The sequence below is a fragment of the Caretta caretta genome, chromosome 7 (assembly GCF_965140235.1).
Source record: "Caretta caretta isolate rCarCar2 chromosome 7, rCarCar1.hap1, whole genome shotgun sequence".
Classification (NCBI taxonomy): domain Eukaryota; kingdom Metazoa; phylum Chordata; order Testudines; family Cheloniidae; genus Caretta; species Caretta caretta.
Genome location: NC_134212.1, coordinates 71,374,666 through 71,397,049, shown reverse-complemented (window position 1 = coordinate 71,397,049; position 22,384 = coordinate 71,374,666). Strand labels below are relative to the sequence as shown.

At 38.5% G+C, this 22,384-nt stretch overlaps 1 protein-coding gene across 2 annotated transcripts in view; it reads right to left on the bottom strand.

The window, feature by feature from the left end:
• NRG3 (neuregulin 3) overlaps positions 1 to 22,384 on the bottom strand; it is an 894,861-nt gene that overhangs the window by 41,864 nt on the left and 830,613 nt on the right. For both annotated transcript variants that reach the window (XM_048857225.2, XM_048857226.2), the window contains exon 5: positions 4,878 to 4,980. In XM_048857225.2, the coding sequence (XP_048713182.1) occupies positions 4,878 to 4,980 (103 nt within the window). The remainder of the gene's footprint in view (positions 1 to 4,877; positions 4,981 to 22,384) is intronic.

The following is a 22,384-nucleotide window of genomic DNA, read 5'->3' as shown; positions in this document are numbered from 1 at the left end:
AGAGATGCAGGACGCTACTAGCTGAGCCATAATGACAAGCAATGTTCAGCATACAATTACAGATTTTATTACTGAATTTCTACATCTAGTGCCATACTGTACCATCAATCTGAGTCCTAAAAGTCAGTACATCACTGAGGATGGAATGCAATAATCTGCATTTTAAATATTTCTTTTATCTTTCGAATGCAGACAGCCCAGCTGGGCAATGATTATTAGCTGGACACATTTGGCCTTTTATCTCTGTGACTGTTCATTCAGTCTTGATAAGCTACAGAGTGACTCCATCAGACTTTAAATTACCCATAAAAACTAATTACATTTTTTTTTTTGCTACAGAAAATAGTATACACAGCTGCAGGCAGCATTCTATGGGTGGCCTTACAACGCCTACATTGAGACAGCTATGCCGGCATAGGCCCCTTGTGCAGATGCAGTTGACACCAACAGAAGGAGTTTTTTTCTGCCAGTGTAGGAACACCACCTCCCCCAACAATGTTAGCAACATCAACAGAAGCTCTCTTCCATCAACAGAGCTGCGTCTACACTGGGGTTTTGTCAGCACAGCTGTGTTAGTCAGGGGTGTGTTTTTCCACATCCCTGACAGTCGTGGCTAAGTTGACATAATGTTTAAGTGTAGACCAAGCCTGTCTAAGAGCAAGAACCATCCTTCACACCAGCAATAGCTTTGTGACAGCAGCTGACTGTAACCCCAAATTTGGAAGAAGCTAAGTATTTTCAGTAAGGTGCTGAACTGAAATAGAAAACCCAGAGGGGAGGAAATACGATTTTCTTCCCTTTTTGTGTTGAAATATGATGTTTCAATGAAAAACTCCATCACATTTCGAAAATGTTCCACAAATCTAGTACTCAGTGCCCTCGGATGCCAACACTTTACATTAAAGGTTCAGTTTTAAATAGCGTACAAAGGGTTAAAAATTTATTAACAGACACTATAAACATTTTACAAATGTGAGTAGTATGTGTGGTAGGTAATTTAAGCTCATTAGTAGAAGAGGTTATAAACCTGGGTTTCCCATACAGTGAGAATTTTTGAGACTTTGACATTTTTACCATCCCAAATGGGATGAAAAGTTGAAATCTCAATGTTTTTAAAAACTGAAAATTTGAAAAAAATTCAGACCGGATCAATCATAATGTTTTGATCAATTCTAAATGTTTCATTTCTATTTTGACCTTTTTCATTTGTTTTTCTTTTACTTCATTTCCTAAACAAAAAGTTGTATTGAACCAAAAAAATGGAAGTTTTTAATTTTGATAACATCAAAATGGGATGGTCCAATGATTTTGAATTTTTTTTTTCAAAAAACTTTCAAAACAGAATTTTCATGAAAACCAACCCTTTCCTACAAATGATTTGGATTTTGATGAATCAACATATTCCAATGGACAAGCATTTCAATTTCTTACAAGCCAGGGTCAGGGTCACCTACTCGCTTGTTGGACTCTATAACCATCAATAAACCATTTATTAAAACATCAATATGATTTGTTAACTTTTTATAAACTATTTATAAATATACTCATATATTTATAGTCATATAAAATGTGACCTAAATAATGATAGCCAAACCACTTACCAAAAGTAGCACAATATGATTAAACTTTTGGATAAAAACATATAATTGTAATAATAATAAACAAAAATAATCAAATTTTCATTTTTATATTTACAGAGAGAGAAAGAAAGAAAATCTGGTGCTTTCTTTCTGTATGGCCATGTTTCTTCACTCTCAGTTATCTAAACACACAGGGATATTCAGCTAAGCTCTTGTAACATTTAACATTTGGAATAAACTTAATTGAGAGTCTAAAGCTTATTCACCAATCAAAAATTCTCTACTATTTGACATTTTCATCCTATTTTATGGATATGGAACCTAGAGTTAATTATGGGTTTGTGTATATTAAATTCCAGTAACAAGTAGTAAGATGTACTAGAAACTATAAAAGCCAGAAACAGCTGGCCTTGGTTGGTTACTACTTAAAAGTCATTAGACAATTAAAATATTTATTTTTAAGTTTTTATTTGCAAAACAAATGGGTCTTCTTTCTATTTTTCAGAAGTTCTGCTAATAGATGGTTTTAACTGCTGTTATTTCTGCCCTTCCGTAAGAAATGATCATTCAAATCATCAGTGTCCTTACAAATCAAAATGCTACAGAACAGTCCAGGTTCTGTTTGCAGTAGTCTCCCTCTATGTTTAACCCTTAAAATACTTCTCTGATAACCCCCAAATGAAGACTTGGAAGGACAGATTGGCAAATGAGAGTCCTTTAATTCTTCTGGCAATGTATTTTAAAGATTTTGTTTTGTTTTTAAATATCTATATTGAAAATACATGGAGAAATATCATATGAGGCCAGCAGCAGGAACTGTGTAATAGTCAGGTTAAGTAACTCTAGATTTTATTCAAGGAAATATTATTTTTTCTAACACTATCAGAGATTCTCTGAGACATAAGAGGTGAGGTAGTATCTTTTTATAAGACCTACTTCTATTGGTAAAAGAGACAAACTACTGAGCTTCACAGAGCTCTTCTTCAGGTCAGATCAGAAATTCTCTAACTTTTAGGGACATTTTAATTTTTTGGACATGCCATATTTAAATCTAAATATTACCCTACATATAATGATATATGGTCCTAGGGCTCTGAATGTGTGGGGAGGGCAAAACAAGGGAGCGCCTCTGCTGTGTCTGGGAATGACCCTTTCAGAGGAGGGGGTCCCTTGGGTTACCACTAATGGAGGTGAAGCTGACAGTGTGACTTCAACAGAGCCAGGCGACCAGGGAGTAAGAACAGATCCACAGGAAGTGAAGAATCAGGGTGTTGGCTGCTTCCATGTATATGTCCCTGTAGCTAGAGCGGATCCTCCAGGATATGCTGGTTTTGGAGGAAGGAGTCAAATCCACAGTGCTTCCAGCCATCAAGGGAAGAGTTTGGACAACACTCTGCAAGGACTCCAAAACATACAGGGCTCCATCCAGCTTCTCCAACTCTGACCAGGTCTTTGGGGAATTAGGGATGGCACTCTGGCTGGTGGGCTTGGTTTGTTTGTGTGGTGTATAAGGCCTCTGGGAAATGAGACTGTAGATAGACACACCATTTACATAGGATTTACAACAACAAATTCCATGTAAGGTATATAAGGGCCCCACTGGAGCAACTTGCTCTGGACACCAACGAAGAATTAAGTTCATTCACCTGCAATCAGCAGTAACAGTACTATTCCATCTTCCCAATTCTCTCCAAACTTCAGATCCCAGATCCAGGCACAGACACCTGTTCCTTCCCCATCCCAGCTTTGCCCTTCCCAATCCCCTGAATCATGATTCAGATTCGCAAGTCTGTGGACAAACTGTAGCAACCACAGCTCCCACACATAAGTCACCATCCCCGCTCTTCCCCATGAACTGTAATGGATTGGAGTGCTGTCTGATCTAGATTCTCACCATCCTGCCACAGTGCTGCAAAGGGGCACACACACAGTTAACTAACTGTTTATGTGTTTTGTTTTGTTTTTTGAGGAGCGAGGCATGTTTCTTTCATTGTTCCCATTGGCTGTATGTATGTCCTTCCAACTCAGCATTTAATTCCTCTTTCTCTCAGCATCCATTCCATGATTGAGCTGAATTCTCAATCTCACCTTGGAGGGATGGCAATTCCTTGCAGATCTGAAATACGAGCTAAACCTTGCTTTCTATGGCAAAGCTACATGCACTCACAATTTTCACTAGGAAAAAGTTCCATATGAAAAGAGGAGCTGGGAGAGAAAAGTTCCATTTCTTCTCCCACTATATCCATCTGACCAACACTACATTCAGACTTTGGGTTCAAGGCGTGCTTTGGAAAAATTAAGGTAGCAAATCAGAGTGAATGGGCTTTGATGAAATTTGAACCAACCTCAACCTTCACCTGAAACTCAAACCAAAACTTTCTTGAGGTTTGAAAAACCTTTATTAATCTTTATTATTATTATTTTTCCTATTTTCATACAATGCTTGTGCACTTCCTGATTTCATCTGAAAACAGAAATGACAAAACATCATAAAGGAGGCAGTTTTGATGAGATTTTGCAAACACAAGAGGTTTAGATAAGCATCCAGGTACATGCTCTGAGGTGGTTACAACTTAAATTAGACACACAACAAACAATATTAAAAGATGATGGTCGAGAGGGGGGGAGAGAAAAAAATTAAACAATGGAAAAGAGAATACAGCTGTTTGGAAAGCATTTTATTAGCAGGGATGGACATTGTATAGGCTACTTTTATATATTTTCTTGCTTGTTACTATGTTATTTAGTTAGATGAACTGTTCACAAACTATTGTCCACAGAATGCTCGTGATCTATCGACACTTGTTGGTGGGCTGCGAAGATGTAGCTGTATATGTCTGCTAATTTTGCTCCTTGTTTCCAGCTGACAGAAACAGAAGGGGAGTGAAGGGAGGGGAGATTAAATGAATCACAAAAGGAGGCAGTATGATTAACCTTTTTTTTTCTCCAAAAGGACAAAACATTTATTGCCCTATAATATTGCACTACATTTACATTGGTGTAACTGAAATCAGAATATTGCTATAAACATCTTAATACTGAAAATTCAAGGAAGAGAGCATTTCCTGCTACTTCAAGGGAGACAAAGTTTGTTCTTTACTGATATCAGAAAAAAGAACATGTAGCACTTGTAAAGCCTAATTTTGTGTGTAGACCCGGGTACAGGGCCTTCTGAGATCACCATGGAGAAACTTGCTGTTCTGGACTCTCTTTAGAGACATTACCAGTTTATAACATGCTGGAAAGCCATGGAATAAGACAGACTAGACAACAAACATGAAAGATGAAGGCTCTTACTTTGTTTTGAAGTAGAACGCAGCACAGAGCATGCCCACTATGACTATGCCAAAGACGATACAGGAAATAGACAGCACCTGGCGTTGGTACACCTCTTCACTCTCTGTGGATAGTAAAATTGAGAATTATGATAGCATCAAAAACAATATTTGTGAAAAAAATGGTTGTCAATATTTTATTATTTTAACAAATAACAAACAAATCTCAGAGATTTGGGAGTTTGGTTCAGCTAAGCACTCAACAGTTTTGATGCTCCTCTGAATCTGTGGTCTAGAAAACAGTTAAGAAAATTTACAGTAACGTGCCTCTCATGAGATTTCTTGCTAATGGTTCTCAAAGACACTGCAAAACATAGAATTAGAAAGACCAAGGACATTTAATTTTATCTGCGGTGTAAGTAGTAATTTCCAGTCTTGTAGGAATCATTCTGAATTTCTCAGTGGTTAAAGAACCTGGGCCTAAAGACATAGCCAGGACTGAGCAAAACTTGTTAAGTTTCACAAGGCTCACTAAAATTCAAGCATTTTTCTAAACGAAAAATGAAGTTAGTTTTTTGTTTTGACTAAGTGGTGCTACTATCTCTTGCTCCCCATGTCATGCCCTGGATTCCAAGCTTACAAACAACATAAAACACTGAGTGATTTACAGTGCTATTTTTAAAAAAATCAATAGAGTTGGATGAAATCCAAAGACTGCTATGCTACATTGCACAGGGCATTACTTCCCTGGAAGCTTCTTAAAGTAATACTTGAAAAACTTTATCATTTTCTAATTTATTTGAAAGCAGAAACTGCATTGAAATAAACAAACTAGCAAAACAAGAAAAAAAAAACCCACACACATCCATGAGTGCAAACATCAGCTGGTTAATATACAACTGGAGCTCCACATATTGAGGTTGATCCTTAAAAGTTAAGGCCTCCCCTCTCCTGGCTTTCCTCCTCCAGGCTGGCAAGGTGTCAAATAGCTTGGTTCATATCATTCTCCCTTAACATACTGCAAGAGAAGATAAGGGCACAAGCCTACAGGAAAATATGCAGATATAGAAATATCTAAATGCTAAAATAAGTTTTCTGATGCATATTGGGGAGAATTTTTTCCTTTACAGAGAACGTGACTTTTGGTAAATGAAACACTTCAATAACTGTTTTGATAACATTTTCAATACACTGTGTCTCTTTTAAAACCTGCAAAATAGAAACAAGTGTGATATTCTGATTTTTTTTCAAGAAGATTTTTTTTTTAATTTTCTGACCAGCTTATCTCCATAGACACATTTAATAATTTCAGCGCTTAATGGAAGTTACTTGTATTTTGCCTTGGAAGAATAAGTTCCTCTGTCATTTTTATACCTCTGGTTGAAATTGTAAGTATTATGGATGCTCAGTAAGGCATACTACAAGCAACGTGTGATCCATAGATAAACCCTACTTTTCTTTCTGGGATTAGAGTCGTTCAGTGCAGACTAACAGCAGTGTGAGTTACTAATAACAGACTCAATCATGCTACCCTTACATGTGTTGAGTAAGGTGTACTAAACCATGGAAGGAGTATCAGAATTGGGAGAATGGGAGTTTAAAAAACATAAAAGTGATTCTCTTTTGAGACAGTACATACCTAAAAGTAAAACCCTAGATCCATGACTTGTACATAATATCAGCTTAGTGATATATTATGTAGAATTGACAGAGCATTGCTAACTATTGAGGACTGCACACAGACAGCATTCCTCACAGTATAGATTGCTAGTTATGCAGGGGTCAGAATTTTAACACTTCCCTTCCTTGGCAACTCTATTGTACCATTACTAACCACCTTAAATCTTAAACATGACCATCTATTACTTTAAAGGTCTTTGCCTAGGTCCTTTTCCTCCCGGAAATAATATATTGTAATTAGGGCTATCAAGCGATTACAAAAATTAATCAGGATTAATCACGCTGTTAAACAATAATAGAATACCATTTATCTAAATATTTTTGGCTCTTTCACCATTTTCAAATATATTCATTTCAATTACAGCACACACTACAAAATGTATAGTGATCACTTTATATTTATTTTTATTACAAGTATTTGCACTATAAAAACAAAAGAAATAGTATTTTTCAATTTACCTAATACAAGTATTATCATGAAAGTTGAACTTACAAATGTAGAATTATATGCAAAAAAACCCTGCATTCAAAAATAAAACAATGTAAAACTTTAGTATGTACAAGTCCACTCAGTCCTACTTCTTGTTCAGCCAATCGTTCAGACAAACAAGATTCATATGTCCCTTGATGCTTCAATCACCATTCCAGAAGACATGTGCCCATGCTGATGATGGGTTCTGCTCGATGACGATCCAAAGTAGTGCGGACCAAAGCATGTTCATTTTCATCATCTGAGTCAAATGCCATCAGCAGAAGGTTTATTTTCTTTTTCAGTGGTTCGGGTTCTGTAGTTTCCACTTTGGAGTGTTGTTCTCTTAAGACATCTGAAAACATGCTCCACACCCCATCCTGATCAGATTTTGGAAGGTTCTTCAGATTCTTAAATCTCGGTTTGAGTGCTGTAGCTAGCTTTAGGAACCTCATATTCGTACCTTCTTTGCGTTTTGTGAAATCTGCAGTGAAAGTGTTCTTAAAACGAACACCATGTGCTGGGTCATCATCTGAGACTGCTGTAACATTAAATATATGGCAGAATTTGGGTAAAATAGAGCAGGAGACATACAACTCTCCCCAGCAGTTCAGTCACAAAATTGGTTAACACTATTTTTTTAATGAGCGCCATCAGCATGGAAGCATGTCCTCAGGCATGGTGGCCAAAGCATGAAGGAGCATCCGAATGTTTACTATATCTGGCACATAAATACCTTACAATGCCAGCTACAAAAGTGCCATGCGAATGTCTGTTCTCACTATCAGGTGACATTGTAAAGAAGAAGCGAGCAGCATTAACCTGTAAATGTAAGCAAACTTGTTTGTCTTAGGTGAACAAGAAGTAGGACTGAGTGGACTTTTAGGCGCTAAAGTTTTACATTGTTTTGTTTTTGAGTGCAGTTATGTAACAAAAAATCTATATTTGTTAGTTGCAATTTCATGAGATTGCACTACAGTACTTGTATGAGGTGAAGTGAAAAATACTATTTCTTTGATTTGTCATTTTTACAGTACAAATTTTTGTAATATAAAAGAATATAAAGTGAGCATTGTACACTTTGTATTCCGTGTTGAAAGTGAAATCAATATATTTGAAAATGTAGAAAAACATCCACAAAATTAATAAATTTCAATTGATATTCTATTGTTTAGCAGTGCCATTAATTGCAATTAATTTTTTTTAGTTAATTGCATGACTTAACTGCAATTAATCAACAGCCCTAATTGTAATATAAATACAAATGCAAATATTTATTCTCTTCTACTACTTCTATTGCTCATTCAATGACAATTAATAAAGTGATTTAGTCAGATACTGTTAACTCCCATAGACTTCTCTCCCACTGAAATCTGAGATTCAAAAAGGAACAGTGATTTTTACATAAGCACGTGTCCACATATACCCTCTTTATTCATCTAAACTCGCCCTGGAAATACTAAAGTTCCATAAGAAATTGACTGACTTAGACAGGAGGACACTGGAAAATTGCAGTAAACCCTGTTCTCATCAGATTTTTTTGGTTTTTGTTTTGGCCAATTTCCAAACAGGCTTGGGTAAACTCCAGATCTGCATTAGATGTTGCTGAGCCAAACTATGTGTTTTACTGGTGCAAATATACATGAACATTGAAGCAGTGTTCTCTTTTATTACCCATTCCCAGCTTCTGACCAGCTTATCTCCATAGACACATTTAATAATTTCAGCACTTAATGGAAGTTACTTGTATTTTGCCTTGGAAGAATAAGTTCCTCTGTCATTTTTATACCTCTGGTTGAAATTGTAAGTATTATGGATGCTCAGCAAGGCATACTACATGAACATTGAAGTTCAACATTGAAGTATGTTCATGTAGTACATTCCCACGGTTGCGTACATAGGTCTAATCCTGCAAAGTGATCCATACAGGCAGACCTTTTTTGGCCAGATGGATCATTTTACAAGAGCGAGGCTATAGTCATTACAGAGGTTTTCAGTTTAATGACTCCCAGTCATACTGCTTTTGAGTAAATACCAGCTCTGGTAGATTTTGCTGAAAAGCAGGCTGTGTCCATGCTGCAGTATGTAGCTACATGTGTCAGTGAAAGGCTCTTGTAGCAGGGAGCTGCCAGAGCCTTTTCCCACTGCAAAGAAAGACTTCTGCAGTGGGCAGCTGCTGGTTCACAGTGGGGAACTATAGGAGCCTTTCCCCACTGGAGGGAAAAGTAGAAAGGGAGGCATAGCTTGGGCTAGTAGAAAGCTGTGTAGGGTACTATCAGGGTTCCCTCCCCACTCTGAACTCTAGGGTACAGATGTGGGGACCCACATGAAAGACCCCCTAAGCTTATTTCTACCAGCGTAGGTTAAAACTTCCCCAAGACACAAAGTCTTTGCCCTTGGATTAGGTAAAACGCTGCCACCACCAAGTGTTTTAGACAAAGAACAGGGAAAAGACCACTTGGAGTCCTATTCCCCCAAAATATTCCCCTAAGCCCTACACCCCCTTTTCTGGGGAAGGCTTGACAATAATATCCTCACCAATTTGTACAGGCGAACACAGACCCAAACCCTTGGATCTTAAGAACAATGAAAAATCAATCCAGTTCTTAAAAGAAGAATTGTATTAGAAGAACAAAAAAAGATAAGAGAACAACTCTGTAAGATCAGAATGGAAGATAATCTCACAGGCAGTCAGATTCAAAACATAGAGAATCCCTCTAGGCAAAACCTTAAATTACGAAAAGACACAAAAACAGGAATACACATTTCCTCCAGCACAGCGAATTTACAAGCCAAAACAAAGAAAACCCTAATGCATTGTCCAGCTAGATTATTTACTAACTTCACAGGAGTTGAAGGGCTTGCATCCTTGATCTGTTCCCGGCAAAGGTATCACACAGACAGACAGACAGACAAAAAACTCCCCTCCCCCTTCCAAATTTGAAAGTATCTTGTCCCCCATTGGTCATTTTGGGTCAGGTGCCAGTGAGGTTACCTTAGCTTCTTAACCCTTTACAGGTGAAAGGATTTTACCTCTGGACCAGGAGGGATTTTATAGCACTGTATACAGAAAGGTGGTTACCCTTCCCTTTATATTTATGACAGGTATATATCCCCAGTTTACTCACCTAAACAGTGCCTCACCGTCTACAGTGTTACTTACACCTGTGCTATGGGAGCTAGCTATGTAAGCACTCTACACACCACCAAAAGGAGTGTGCTGTGCAGACATACCCTATTACAATAAGTTTAGAAATGTAATAAAATATTATAACAACATCTCCAGATATGGCTCTCACAGGGGCAGATCTAACTCACATTTTGAGTCGAGGTTCAACTCTGTATTTCTTTTAACCAAACTGTTTTGCCAGTGTCTCCTTAATGCTTATCCAAACCTGTAGAAGTCTGTGGAACCGGGCATTAGGTTCTAATATCTTACCCAGACACAGTTCACAAATATACAAATTCCTTAGCCCCCTTTCTTGTTCATTTTTGAAATACAGGAATCACAACAATATTAGGCACTCTGCAGTTCTGCAGTGATAAACTTCTTTGCCATTAATGTGCTAATCTTAAAATCCTCACAGAGAACTTTCCTGTTTCTTTCGCTACTTGTTTCAGAAATTGTGTGTTTCATATGGATATAGTATATTATTGGTTCTGGATTACCCTTGATTATCACTACAAAAGGTTTTTTTTTCCTCTCCTGCTGGTAATAGCTTACCTTACCTGATCGCTCTCATTAGAGTGTGTATGGTAACACCCATTGTTTCATGTTCTTTGTGTATATAAAATCCCCTTACTGTATTTTCCACTGCATGCATCCAATGAAGTGAGCTGTAGCTCATGTAAGCTTATGCTCAAATAAATTCGTTAGTCTCTAAGGTGCCACAAGTACTCCTTTTCTTCTTTTGTCAAAGGCAGTTTTCTCTCTAAGGAAAAGGCATTCCAGGGACTGAACAGCATCACCTTGCTGAAATAACTAAGTGAAAATGTTTAAGACCTTTGCATAGTAAACTTAATCCCCTTAACCTCTGATTTCTACTCATGCTGATCAATGTTTTCTTTTTGTTGCTGTTGTTTGCTTTCTACAGTATGTTAATAAGTTTAAAGACTGCTTATTGATTAGTGCTACTGCATTTTCTTAGCTAATTTTTTGGTACATTCATTAAATCTTTGTTTACGTACTTCAACTCATTTCTCTAATGTCTTAATATATTTCGTTAAATAAGATTCTATTCTCTGTCATAGGCCTTGTTTTAACACCCTTTTTTATTGATATAGGGTTAGTCTGCATTTCTTTATGAGTCTTGAGGACCTTCTTACTGTTGTCTTGACTGAACCCTCATCATCATCCACAGCAGGTATGTCATCATCCTTCCTGGTTCAGTATTGAATAGGGTTCCCATAAGAACCCAACAAATAGCTACTTTAATCTTCTGGATGGATTAAGACTGAATAATGCAAAGAACCATTCCACTCCCCCAGAGGAAAAAAACAAGCTGAAACTGAGAGTGAGTGAACAGAAACTGAAAACACCCAATACCTTAAAAAGGAATAGGTTTGTATATACATTTCTGCAGTGGTCATCCTTAAAAGTTTATTAATTGCCTTAGATAGTTAAAGAACTTATCTTAAGAATTTTCAGTATTTCCTATAGTAAGTTTAGGAAATTACAGGGAATACTGAAAATATTTAAGATAAGTTCTTTAACTATCTAAGGCAATTAAGAGAAGGCAAGTGAGAAAAATTAAGGCAAGTGAGAAAAATGAAAATTTTCACACAAAATTTTGAATGAAAACATTTTTTTTGTGAAAAACCCCACAATTTTTAACAGATCTACTTACTATATGTTTTCACAGTGTCTGGAAGAATGGGGCCCCAGTCATGGCTGGAGCCTGTAGGTGCTACTATAATTCAAATACAGACAGACACACACCTCTATACAAAAATGTTAAACTACTGCCACTGCAGTATTGGAATACCTTCCATGTAAAATCTACAGCAATAGCTAAGTCTCCAGTAAATTTCATGGAGTTTCTGCTAAACTTCTCCCTGTTCAGGGTAGAAATTCTTCTGGAAAATGGAGCTTTCGTTATGATTGTTTACATTTTATTAATTCACTTCTTTAGCAGAGAAGAGTGTGTGTTCAGTTTGGAGTGTCATTCTTATAATGGAAGGGCCTTTTCAAAGAGGAAGGTTTTGCAGCATTTCCTTCAGATGGCCAGACTCTGGATCACACTGATCTCCTCTGGAAGATGGTTCCATAGGCTGATCCCCTCAACTGAGACTGCTTTGTCCCCAGCTCAGACATGCTACCTTCTCAGCTTTGTGATCTACATTGTCCCAGAGAAGCACAGCTCTCATGGTAGTTCACAAATTGAAATTCCGTCTTTAATGTAGCTGGGGCTTGATCCATGTATCATAAATAAACAATAATAAATATACCCTGAGGTTACCTTATCTGTGGATGCAAAATGGATGGCAGCTATTGTATTTCTTCTTTATCGCTCTTTTACCTAATAATTCATCTCAGTTTAAAGTGTGACTGAAAATATGGTGCTTCCCTCTGTATTTCCGTATTTACACACCTTGTTAAATAAACGACAGTAATTATACTCTTAAAAGAAATACTCTAGGCAGTTGCCACATCATCTAATTAGCAAACAAGAAAAGATTCATAAGCTATAAACCAACACATCAACCAACATAAATATCTCTGCTAAAAAGTTACAATAAGAAGTCCATTTAGGGGTTACATAGTATTAAAATAGTATTCCAAAATACTCAAGAAAATACACCCTTGCCAGACCAAAATAGGAAAGCATTGTGATTCAGAGCATTTTGTTTAATGAAAAGTATGGAAAGAAGGCATTTCCTAAAATATAAGAACCAGACAAAACCACTGAGGACAATTGTTGGTACTTTGGGTCCTGGAGACCAAATCCCGCTCAGCATATGCAACATTAAATCAATGTCTCTGTTTTTATGTTATCTACTCTTTCTCCCTTTAATTCCCAGAGAAGATGCATGTCTTTCTCCTCACCTTCTGTCCCCTCATCCCACTCAGCCTGACTTTAAAGTGCTTACAAGGCTACTGATCTTTTCTGAACTTATCCCATACTATTACTATTGCCATCAGACTTAAAAAGGATTGCCAGTGATCCATAAAAGTAACTCTTCTTCCAATACTTACTAGCACGCCATGTAGTCACACTTCATCCTATCCGGTACTGAACAAAGTGCATATAACATCCCAGAAAGTAGTCTTGTTCCTGAGTCTTTTCTGCTATGTTAAATTCACTCTTAAAGATTCGGATCAAAACTTATGCATGGACTAACTTTTTGCTCTGTGAGTAGACTCACTGATTTCATTTAGGCTACTGAGTGTGTGCAAATGGAGTACATGCTTAAGTCTTTGCAGGACCAGGGTCTAAGACTGACAACCTATTTTTCTCAATATTATCAGTTCTAAAATATATTGTTTCTGTTGTGTAAATGAGACAAATTATATGAGTACTTTGTAATGAAAAGAAAGAACATTGTTGCAAGGTCTTAGAGAACACCATACATGATACTAACTGTGTGACTGGGACAAAAATAGATGTACTGTGACTCATTTAATTAAAACAGATTGTGCTGCATTTGTAAGTAATCAAACCAATTTGGGCCTTGCTGCCCATGACTGTGAGATGCTCTTATTCTCTTGCATGTTTAGGAACTTACTGAAATATCTTTGGAAAACTTTCCACAAAATAACTATGGAGAACCACCTTGTGCATATGAGCTCATAAAATTATAGAGAAACAATAACTCATCAAAGTATTCCCCTTGGACTTCCTACTTCAATGGTGATCAAATCAAAATCAAATAGGCCCACAAATATCCAACAGAGTAATTAATTAATAAAATAAGAGAACTGAAAAATAAAGATATTTGTTTTATTTATTCATTTTAAAATAAAATATGTTAGGTAGTATTTACCTAAGATTTGGTCTTTAATTTTAAATATACATGTACATTTATATTCACACTGTAATTTCTCCTAGAAATATTAAACCTTATGCGATCTGTTATATTCCTCACTCCCATCCTAAACAGACATGCTGGGGTTTGCTGAAGATAACTGCATGCTGTAAGACAAATTTTAAAAAACCCGTAAAAGCCCCATATCTTCTCATTGTTATGTCTGACATGAACTTGCTTCCCAAGTGTTTTTTCTCATATAAACACCAAAGCAAACTATGTTAAAATAATTCTATGTTTTAGTTTTTACATAAATGCCAGGAAATTCAGAGCTTATTCTATCTTCACTCCTAAGAAGTGTGACTCAGAATAGAAGCAGCAGCATGGTATAGTGGATAGCCCATAAGAAATTCTAGATTGTATTAATAAATTGTGGGCTGATTCTCTGTCCCTTTTGTGGGTATGCAGGGAGGAGGACATGATACAGGCAGCCAGACTCCTCATCACTATATAAACACTAAAAATAATTTAAGGCCCCCTGTTCAGGAAAATGCCGGGGCAGTTCTACCTTTGTGCTTCTGCGGGGATGGAAAAAGCACTGCTACAGTACCCCCTTCCTCTGCACCAACCTGCAGAGGTATCTGGAGGCACAAGTGGGAGACTGTGGCAACATCTGAACCCTTGCACACTCTCAACTTAATGCTGGAGAACTATGGAAGGTACTGTGCTTCTTATGTGACAAACTGTCTCCGCACTCTCCCTGGAATGGTGAGGCGCCATTCACCTTCAATATGGACCAATGAGTAAATGTCACAGTCTGAACCTGAATTTATAAGATGAAGTAGATCGGGTCCACTGTATATTGTAATTGTATCATGATAATGTCCTCATATATTATGTCTGACAACCAATACTTCAAAATATTAATGAGACCATATTACTAGATAGAGTGGCCTCTACCTAAAATAGCAAAGAGACCATATTGTGTATATGCAGAAGACAGCAAAAGATGAGTGTTTTACCTTTACTTTTGGGATGCCTCAATTTTTGAGTGCAAAATTTCACAATATAACTGTTGCATTAGAACTAATGTTTTGTGTACTTGTGGCACCTTAGAGACTAACCAATTTATTTGACCATGAGCTTTCGTGAGCTACAGCTCACTTCATCGGATGCATACCGTGGAAACTGCAGCAGACTCCAAGTTTAAATCCAAGTTAAACCAGAACATCTGGATGAGCTATTACCAGCAGGAGAGTGAGTTTGTGTGTGTGGTTTTCCTTGCCTACAGACAGCCCCGCAACCTGAAGCAAATACTCACCAACAACCACATACCACACAAGAGAACCACTAACCCAGGAACTTATCCTTGCAACAAAGCCCGTTGCCAACTGTGCCCACATATCTATTCAGGGGACACCATCACAGGGCCTAATAACATCAGCCGCACTATCAGAGGCTCGTTCACCTGCACATCCACCAATGTGATATATGCCATCATGTGCCAACAATGCCCCTCTGCCATGTACATTGGTCAAACTGGACAGTCTCTACGTAAAAGAATAAATGGACACAAATCAGATGTCAAGAATTATAACATTCATAAACCAGTCGGAGAACACTTCAATCTCTCTGGTCACGCAATCACAGACATGAAGGTCGCTATCTTAAAACAAAAAAACTTCAAATCCAGACTCCAGCGAGAAACTGCTGAATTGGAATTCATTTGCAAATTGGATACTATTAATTTAGGCTTAAATAGAGACTGGGAGTGGCTAAGTCATTATGCAAGGTAGCCTATTTCCCCTTGTTTTTTCCTACTCCCCCCCCCCCAAGATGTTCTGGTTTAACTTGGATTTAAACTTGGAGAGTGGTCAGTTTGGATGAGCTATTACCAGCAGGAGAGTGAGTTTGTGTGTGTATGGGGGTGGGGGGTGAGAAAACCTGGATTTGTGCTGGAAATGGCCCACCTTGATTATCATGCACATTGTAGGGAGAGTGGTCACTTTGGATGAGCTATTACCAGCAGGAGAGTGAGTTTGTGTGTGTGGTTTTTGGGAGGGGGGTGAGGGGGTGAGAGAACCTGGATTTGTGCAGGAAATGGCCCAACTTGATTATCATGCACATTGTGTAGAGAGTTGTCACTTTGGATGGGCTATCACCAGCAGGAGAGTGAATTTGTGTGTGGGGGTGGAGGGTGAGAAAACCTGGATTTGTGCTGGAAATGGCCCAACTTGATGATCGCTTTAGATAAGCTATTACCAGCAGGACAGTGGGGTGGGAGGAGGTATTGTTTCATATTCTCTGTGTGTATATAAAGTCTGCTGCAGTTTCCACGGTATGCATCCGATGAAGTGAGCTGTAGCTCACGAAAGCTCATGCTCAAATAAATTGGTTAGTCTCTAAGGTGCCACAAGTACTCCTTTTCTTTTTGCGAATACAGACTAACACGGCTGTTACTCTGAAAAATGTTTTGTGTGTAATACTAAATATGACTATAAATTAAGTATGGTGGAAAGTCATCATAATGGAAAAATAATGCAAAGATGCACACTTTCTTTCAAGACCTTAGCATCTCAGCTATTTCAGGCACAGGCTAGTGAGCTGAAAAACAGTATTCTGTGCATGGATGTACCAAAAAGTATTCCTCTATTAAATTATTTCTATCAAACTTGTCCCCTAAACAATTTCCACCTTTCTTTTGTTTTCCCCTCTCCGTTTAAATGTAGAAAGATAAAGAGGGAAATTTGATATACAGTAGAACCTCAAAGTTATGAACACCAGAGTTACAAACTGACCAGTCAACCACACACTTCATTTGGATCTGGAAGTACACAATCAGGCAGCAGCAGAGACCAAAAAAAAAAAAAAAAGGCAATACAGTACAGTACTGTGTTAAATTTAAACTACAAAAAAAAAAGGGAAAACAGAATTTTTCTTCTGCAGAGTAAAGTTTCAAAGTTATATTAAGTCCATGTTCAATTGTATACTTTTGAAAGAACAGCCATGTTTTGTTCAGAGTTACAAACATTTCAGAGGTATGAATAAGCTCCATTCCCGAGGTGTTCCTAACTCTGAGGTTCTACTGTATCTCTGAAAATATAGGTATGCTAGGAATGAAATGCCGACAGTCCCAGCAGCACCACAATGGCAAGAGCAGATGCTTACTGTAACATGGTATTTTGATTTACCCTTTTTTAAACAACAAAGTTGTGATTCTGAAGCTACATTGATTTTAAATTTGGTTCCCTCTAAACTAATGATTTCCTTTGGTCTCAGGGCAAGTTTAGAATTTGTGTCAGGTATAATCGGCACTCAAATCTAACTATCATTATAAGTCTTAATTAGGTAGTTTCAATGCAATAAATTCATTAAATCTTAGATTTGAAATAGCTTCATAGACAGTTAATGAGATCAAGGGGTGACTCGTTCTTTACAAAAAAATGGCTGATATTACTGATTAGGAGTTTTCATGTATTGACATTCCATCACTAAGACAACATGATTCCATTAGCAGGCTTATCCATTCCCATTCCATTTTTGCTAAGAGTGATAATGTCATTCACTTATCAGTGAAATTCATTATCTGAGTCCCATCAGGCTTGTTTTAGTTTGTTGTTTTCCTTCATGAAAAATTCAATCTTAACGTTTGTCATGCAGATTCCATGTACCAGCAAACAAATACCTGCCATCACCCATACAAATGATCTTTTGATTTGTTTAAATGTGAGGTGAGTTACAAAATAATCTGAAGAAAAAAGCCCAGCTAACTTCCAGCTAAACAGGACACTGCCTGCTGCCTGTGAGAAAAAAAAAAGATAAACAGCTGGCAGAGACTAACTATTTTTCCTAATGTCCAACTATTAGGTTGGACATTAGGGAAAAGCTTCATAATTGTCAGGGTGGAATAAATTGTCTAGGGAGGTTGTGGAATCTCAGTCATTGGAGATTTTTTGAGCAGGTTAGACAAACACCTGTCAGGAATGGTCTAGAGAATACTTAGTCCTGCCATGAGTGCAGGGGACTGGACTAGAAGACCTCTCGAGGTCTCTTCCAGTCCTATGATTTTATAACTAGTACCAGCAGCTACAGAGCTTTTTTTAGCCAATGTGCACAGTGATCTGAACGAGCCTGAGTTGAGAGGGATAGACTGGCCCTGGAAACCTGATATGCTAAGAGTTACCTAACAGGTCTGGCAAATCACCTATATTTTTATCTGCTCTAAGACACTGGTAACCATTTTAATTTATGATACCTCAGCCACTATCAAGGACAGGAACTAAGGTTACACTGGAAAATATGTGCTACCTGCTGGAATTGTTGCTGTTTCTACCAGGAAGCTGATTCATTTATATTAGCATCATCTCGGGGTATGCACAGCCTATCTTACTTCAGTTTCATCATTACACATTCCTCAGACAGGGAAAGGTGTTGGGAGCAGAATCGGAAATGTTCCCAACATTCCGAAAGAAGCAACACATTTCTCCCAAAGGGGCAGCAGTATAACTAGAATGGGGGGAGTCAAGAACAAAGGCTGCACAGATTCTACAGCATTTGTCAACTCCCGCCAGATGCACCAGCAGAAGAATGCTGACCAAAAGTTCATGTTTAACTTACCCAAACTAACCTTCGCTAATCAGTTATCAGGGAGACAAACATTGGAGATAGAGATTGGGGTTCAGGCCGACAGAATGAATGCTCCTGATTGCCATATTTTGAAATACTGTTTCCTTCTACTCTTTGCCTAAGATGGCTGGGATGATGACATGTAGGGAGTGGAAGAGGAGGGCATAGTCACTGATGAACAGGGACATTGAAATCTTAGCGGCTAAGATAAGGAACAAAACCCCTTGTCCCTTGGTGGCTGGGAAAGGAAGCTTCCACTTTAACACCTGAATTCCCTTCTCCACACTCACAAAGGACTCATGTTGCAGGAAAGAGAATAATGATGATGTTGAAACTCGGAGCAGAAAGGCTACAAGGACTGATCCCTCTCACACCTCCCTTAGGCAGTCAGCATCATCAGGGTCCTTAGCTGTGTGGAAAGCCTAAGATAGACAAAAGCCCCTCAGCATCTGCAGCATCAGTGGCAATGAGTCATCCACCCGTCAGAGGCTGAACGATGGCAATGCCCCAGTTACAGTAAAGTCGACAGCAGGAGCACACATGAGAAAGCGTCTCTGTGGGACAGTTGGAGGACTTGGGACTCATGTTCAACTCCCTAGAATTCCAGATAGTATGGTGAAAGAGTCTCACCATACCCTACTGCTATGCCAGCCAGGGTAGAACAGCTAAAAAGTACTTTGTGGAGTGTTTACTATCACATAGCCTGAATCACTCATCCTTACTCAGATGAGAATGCAGAATCAGGCTCACAAATAGTTGTTTATTATCACAGTTGTTTATTACCTGCCCTCTAGCATCTGCCGCAGGCAGTTTTTAGCATAGTAGATGTAATTGTGACTGACAGGCAAAGGTCTGACTCTGTGAGTGCCACGGAGAGAATCACGTGATCATTCTGAGTGATAACGGTGCCTGTAGTGAGGTGAAAGAGTGTGCAGGACAGAGAAAATGAAGAAAATGTGGAAGGAATCTTCTGATGTTAAATCAGTTTTCACAGCATGCAACAAGTCAAACCAGCCAGCTAGCATTTCAACATTTCCCTTGTGTGGCATCCTTGACCATTGTCATCCAGAGGCTTTGAAAACATCTGAAATGGTTTTGGCAGACACTTCCACAATATTGTCACTCCGAGTGAATTGTGAAGGTTTCACACAGCTCTCACTGAGAGAGAGAATTTACAGGATTCCCTCAGCCATAACCTTACATTAGGATCTACCTGGAATGTAGATCTACAAAAGGTAATGAAAGCTTTTCTTCACAAAGAACTCCATCTGCGCGCGTGTGTGTATGCACACATGTTATCAGCTTTCATTAAGTTATTCCAGTTATTGTGATTTCTTTTTCTTAAAGCCCCAGTTGCTGAAATCATGTGATTACATCACAATCTCAGTTTACATTTAAAAAGAAAACGACAGGAAGTTTCTAGCTGAAAGGCCAAAATCCATTTGCTGTGGATGTAAGATCTTAACTAGTTTCTGCTGAGAAACTACATACATGCTTGGATGAGGACTAGCTAACAAAGGACAATACATGGCTAAGAGAAAGCTGGAGTAAACAGATAACCTTGTGTGTTTCAAGTCAATGAGCAGAGTCAGCATGACTCCAGATGGTGAGCTGTAACTGGGTGTCCTTATCACAAGTTATAGACACACAAAGCGCTGAGAAGGGCCTCCAAAGTAACTCCCTGGTACTGATGCCAGAACAGAGTTCAGGGAAAGGTCTAACATGACTGACATGAGTAATGACACCCTCCCCTCATAGATGTATGCCAATCCAGTTCACAAACTTGCATGGATAAAACTATAAACAATTGTTATTTTTAGATACTAATTACTGCTTTTTTGCTTTAAATCTCCAGGAATATACCTGTTGGCCAACCAGGAGAGCTTCTACCTCATTCACCTGGACCCCAAAATTAGAATTTAACCTATATACTTTAATAGAAACAGTTTAAGGGTAATTACCTATGTGTTAACAATACGTTAATTTGAACCATGGGCGGATCTATTATGTAATCTTTTAGGCCAGTGGTTCTCAAACTAGGGCCGCCGCTTGTTCAGGGAAAGCCACTGGAGGACCAGGCTGGTTTGTTTACCTGCCGCATCCGCAGGTTCGGCCAATTGCGGCTCCCACTGGTGGCGGTTCACTGCTCCCAGGCCAATGGGGGCTGCGGGAAGTGGCGTCCAGCACATCCCTCGGCCTGCGTCACTTCCCGCAGCCCCCATTGGCCTGGAGTGGCAAACCACGGCCCGCAGGAGCTGCAATCGGCTAAACCTGTGGACACGGCAGGTAAACAAACCGGCCCAGCTCGCCAGGGGCTTTCCCTAAACAAGCAGTGGCCCTTGTTTGAGAACCCCTGTTTTAGACCATTGGCTTTTTGTGCTTATCTTGTCTTGCTGCTAAAACCTATCCAGGGGCTTGGGAAAACCCATCCCTGTCGCTTCTTTCTGCCCAATGAGCACCCTATATAATATATTTTAATCAATTGTTCTGCAGTGTCTCTGAGCCTAATAAGCAAAGTGACACTCCGCTAGCGTTGTGCGTAATAAACTCCTGTGCTTGACTCTAAATGGTGTCCATTTCTGATCCTTCACTAGCCTCCATAGTCATGAAGAAAAGTTTGAAAACATGAACCATAAAGGCTCAAAAACCAGAAGAAAAATAAAAAACGAACCAACCTTTTTTCTTTCTTTTAAGTTTCATAATTTTAAGTCAATTTCATGGTTCCTGGGGATTGACTCATGATTTTGGAAATGGCTGTGGTTGGCAATGGCCTATACACAGACACACATGCACACGTAGACACACACACTATTTGCCTGATCTTTCAGCCCTTTCAAACTGAGCTTTCTTCAAAGACAACGAGTTATCCCTTGTTCTCTCAGCAGATGGTTGTGAAGTCCAACGCTCTGTATATTTCCTGTGTGGGAAACTATGGTTTTACTCTTCCACTGGAACTGTCAATCAACCAGCCTCCCCTCCCCTCTTTTTTTTTGGCTGTCTCTCAGCAGCTCTTTTTTGCCTCCCTGCCATCTCTCTTCCATCCAGCCTCTTTCATTTTTATTTTATTTGTGCTCTTCTGCTTTTTTATATTGCGCTTCCAATTCCCTTTTATCTTCCTGCCATTTCCCTAATCCTCGAGGAGAGATGATCAAAGGCACAAATAGAAGTTAGGACCAAACATCCACAAAGACAAAGGGAATTAGGTACCAATTGCTATTTCTGTCTTTGAAAATCTTCCTTTTTAAAATTTTCTTTCCCCTTTTTCTGGCCAGGATCAGCACATAAACATTTAAATTAGAGAAACTTACTTGCAATATTCATTTTTTTTCTGCATCAAACTGAAATTTAGTTTAACCAGTTTCTCTCTGAAAATTCTATACACAAAGGCTCAGCTGGGCCTGCAACTTTGTCTAGGCCCTGTGTTGCTCAGCTCTGCTGCTATGGTGAGAAAAGGAATAAGCAGTGAGAGCGTTATTTAAGTACATTTTACTGATTCATACAGATGCTCTTCACTTCCTGTGTGTGTTATTGCTGAACATATTACGATTGTTTTATTTACCTATTTAAGGTCTAATACAAATCCCGTTGAAGTTAATGGTACCTTTTCAAGACTTCAACGGGTTTTGGATCAGGTGACAATCATTACATTCTTAGTATTTTTAAAAAACACTTTAAAAGTGTTTTGTGATACCTTTGTTATATAAAAGATACTACCTGATAAATCCCTTTTATCCAAAACTCTTTTATCTCAACCTCCACATTATCGGAATCCTTTCCTTGTATCTCAT